The sequence below is a fragment of the Lygodium microphyllum genome, chromosome 28 (assembly GCF_053477565.2).
Source record: "Lygodium microphyllum isolate KBCC chromosome 28, Lygodium_microphyllum_v1.1.10, whole genome shotgun sequence".
NCBI classification, from domain to species: domain Eukaryota; kingdom Viridiplantae; phylum Streptophyta; class Polypodiopsida; order Schizaeales; family Lygodiaceae; genus Lygodium; species Lygodium microphyllum.
The window spans coordinates 47999958-48002155 of NC_141162.1; the positions used below are offsets into that span (position 1 = coordinate 47999958).

At 53.4% G+C, this 2198-nt stretch overlaps 1 protein-coding gene across 1 annotated transcript; it reads left to right on the forward strand.

Annotated features, from left to right (window-relative positions):
• The first annotated feature begins 369 nt into the window (after positions 1-369).
• LOC148011424 (microbial Terpene synthase-like protein 13) lies at positions 370-1863 on the forward strand. The gene has a single exon (XM_087670362.1). The coding sequence runs from the start codon at positions 370-372 to the stop codon at positions 1579-1581; it is 1212 nt and encodes a 403-aa protein (XP_087526488.1). The 3' UTR covers positions 1582-1863.
• Positions 1864-2198: the final 335 nt, after the last annotated feature.

Here is a 2198-nt window from a genome sequence, read left to right on the forward strand (position 1 = left end):
GCTGCATACACCATATCGTTTAAAAACCCGTGCTAATGGCACTATGGCAGCAGGCCTCCGGTATTAATCAGGTAAATCGCTCTGGTTTCTATCCTCAAGCTTCGCCCCGTTCGACAGACATTACTGGACGGGCGGCCAATATACTCACTAGCTACAGGTTGTGCTAGCTATAGCAACTAAAACCAAGCGGGCAGATCTCCTATCAACATTTACCGTCTATTGATATAATCCTATGGCGCCGATCACGTCCTCGTTCATGCTCTCTGGCATAGCCAAGCTCTTGCTGCCGGCAGATGCGGTGCAGAAGATGTGGCTGACGGAACTGCCCCTCGACAAGTCCATCACGAGCGTGGAGTTGCCTGAGGTGCAATGCTCTTTTCCTTCGCAGGCAATCCACCCGGACTACCTCCAGCTGAAGCAGCTGTCGCAGGAGTGGCTCCTGTCTCGTTTCGTTTCGGTGAGATGCTGCTGGACGGCGCCGGTGAAGGCGGCGGCTTCGCGGAGAGCGTGGCCCTTAAGTCGCGCTTCGACATACTAGTGACGCTGTCGTATGCCAACGGTCTAAGCTCGCGCATGCCGGCCATCATTAAGTTCATGGCATGGCTGCACATGGTGGACAACCTGCTCGACGAGCCCCAGGAGATGGCTGCTGACTCCTCGGCCGCTGCGCTACTGGCGAAGCGGATCATGGCTGTGCTTGAGGATCATGAGGATGAGGAGTCCGCAACAGCCGTAGCGGCTAGCTCTCCACAGCTCTCGGCACGAGCCCGCCTTGCCATCCGCCTCATCGAGGAGTCGGCGCGTGAGGTGTGGTCGGATCTGCGAAGCGGCATGACCGTGGGCCAGCAGCAGCGTTTCGTAGGAACCTTCCGCGACTTCCTGCGGGCCACCGCGACCCAGGTCGGCTATCGGCAGAGCGGGCGCCTGGCCGATGTAAAGGAGTACAAGCGCCTGCGGAGGGACTCAAGCTGCTGGAGAGCCTGCGACGTCCTCATCGAGTTCGCACTGGGCATTGAGCTGGATGAACCCACGCTGGCACACCCGCTCCTCTTGCGCCTCAGGGATGCCACGCTCTACCACATCTGCTCGCTCAACGACCTTCTCTCCTTCGAAAAGGAATACAAAGACGGTGACTTCTTCAACCTCGTCTCCATTCTGTACTACAATCGCCTCAAGGAGTCCGTCGACGCCTCCACTGCTGCTAGCGATACCGTCGTAACTCCTCCCGACCTCCACCAAATCATGCTCGACGTTGCTCAGCTCGTCAAGGAGATGGATGAGGAGTGCGTGCGCCTTGTCCTGTACATCCGCAGCGGCTCTGATTCCTCCTTGCATGTAAGCGAGGAGCTGGATGCCTACATCCAGAGCCTCACGTACTGGCTGGGCGGCAACCTCTCCTTCCACTTCGCTGGCATGCGCCACGGCCTCTACACCGCCAGCTACGCCTCCAAGAACCTGCTCGCACGCCTGCCTGATGCCCTCGCACACAAGCTGGAGCACTCCACCTGTGAGGCCATTGTAGCTGCAACGGCCACTCCCCATCTCGCGCACCTCCAATTATCAGCCGCTCAGGCAGCTTAATTAGTGTAAGCTACTAATTACTTTCTTAAATCTTTAGATGCCCCTCCCTCTGGCCTCCTTAAAAACAATGGATTACATAACTCTGATAGACTCACCACGTTCCATCTAACCTGAAGTGTCTGGGTGAGACTCCTCCAGCTCGTCTATCGCTTCGTCAAGTCACTACGAATTCAAGTAGTAAAATCATGAAAGGATCGCCTTGCATATTAAACACAAATTATAGAACCATTTATGTTGTCAGTTTCATTATTTGTACTTGTGTAGTTACTCTGTCGCTCCTTTTCCAAGTACTAGTGTGCGCTAGACTGGCGTTCTCTTTGCTATGTCTAATTGGTGTGCACACTTCAACACGTCACACTCGACCATGTCGGCTCTTCATTTGTAAACGTTGATGAAGTTTTGCTAGCTTTGCCACTGAATTTCGTTGCAAAAAAACAATCATGCAACCCGCAACTGGAGATGGTAACAACATTCCCCTCGCACTTTTTTAACGTATCAAGATAACTTTAATTCAACGGGCTTAAAAGCAGGCTATAGGTGTGCAAGCATTGTTCATCAATGTAGCTTTTGAACGAAAAGTGTCTACGTATGAAAGGGCTCTATAACAATGTAGTAAG

Bases quoted from the DNA above. Each gene is read 5' to 3' on its own strand.
- LOC148011424 (XM_087670362.1), top strand. From the start codon at position 370: ATGCTCTTTTCCTTCGCAGGCAATCCACCCGGACTACCTCCAGCTGAA.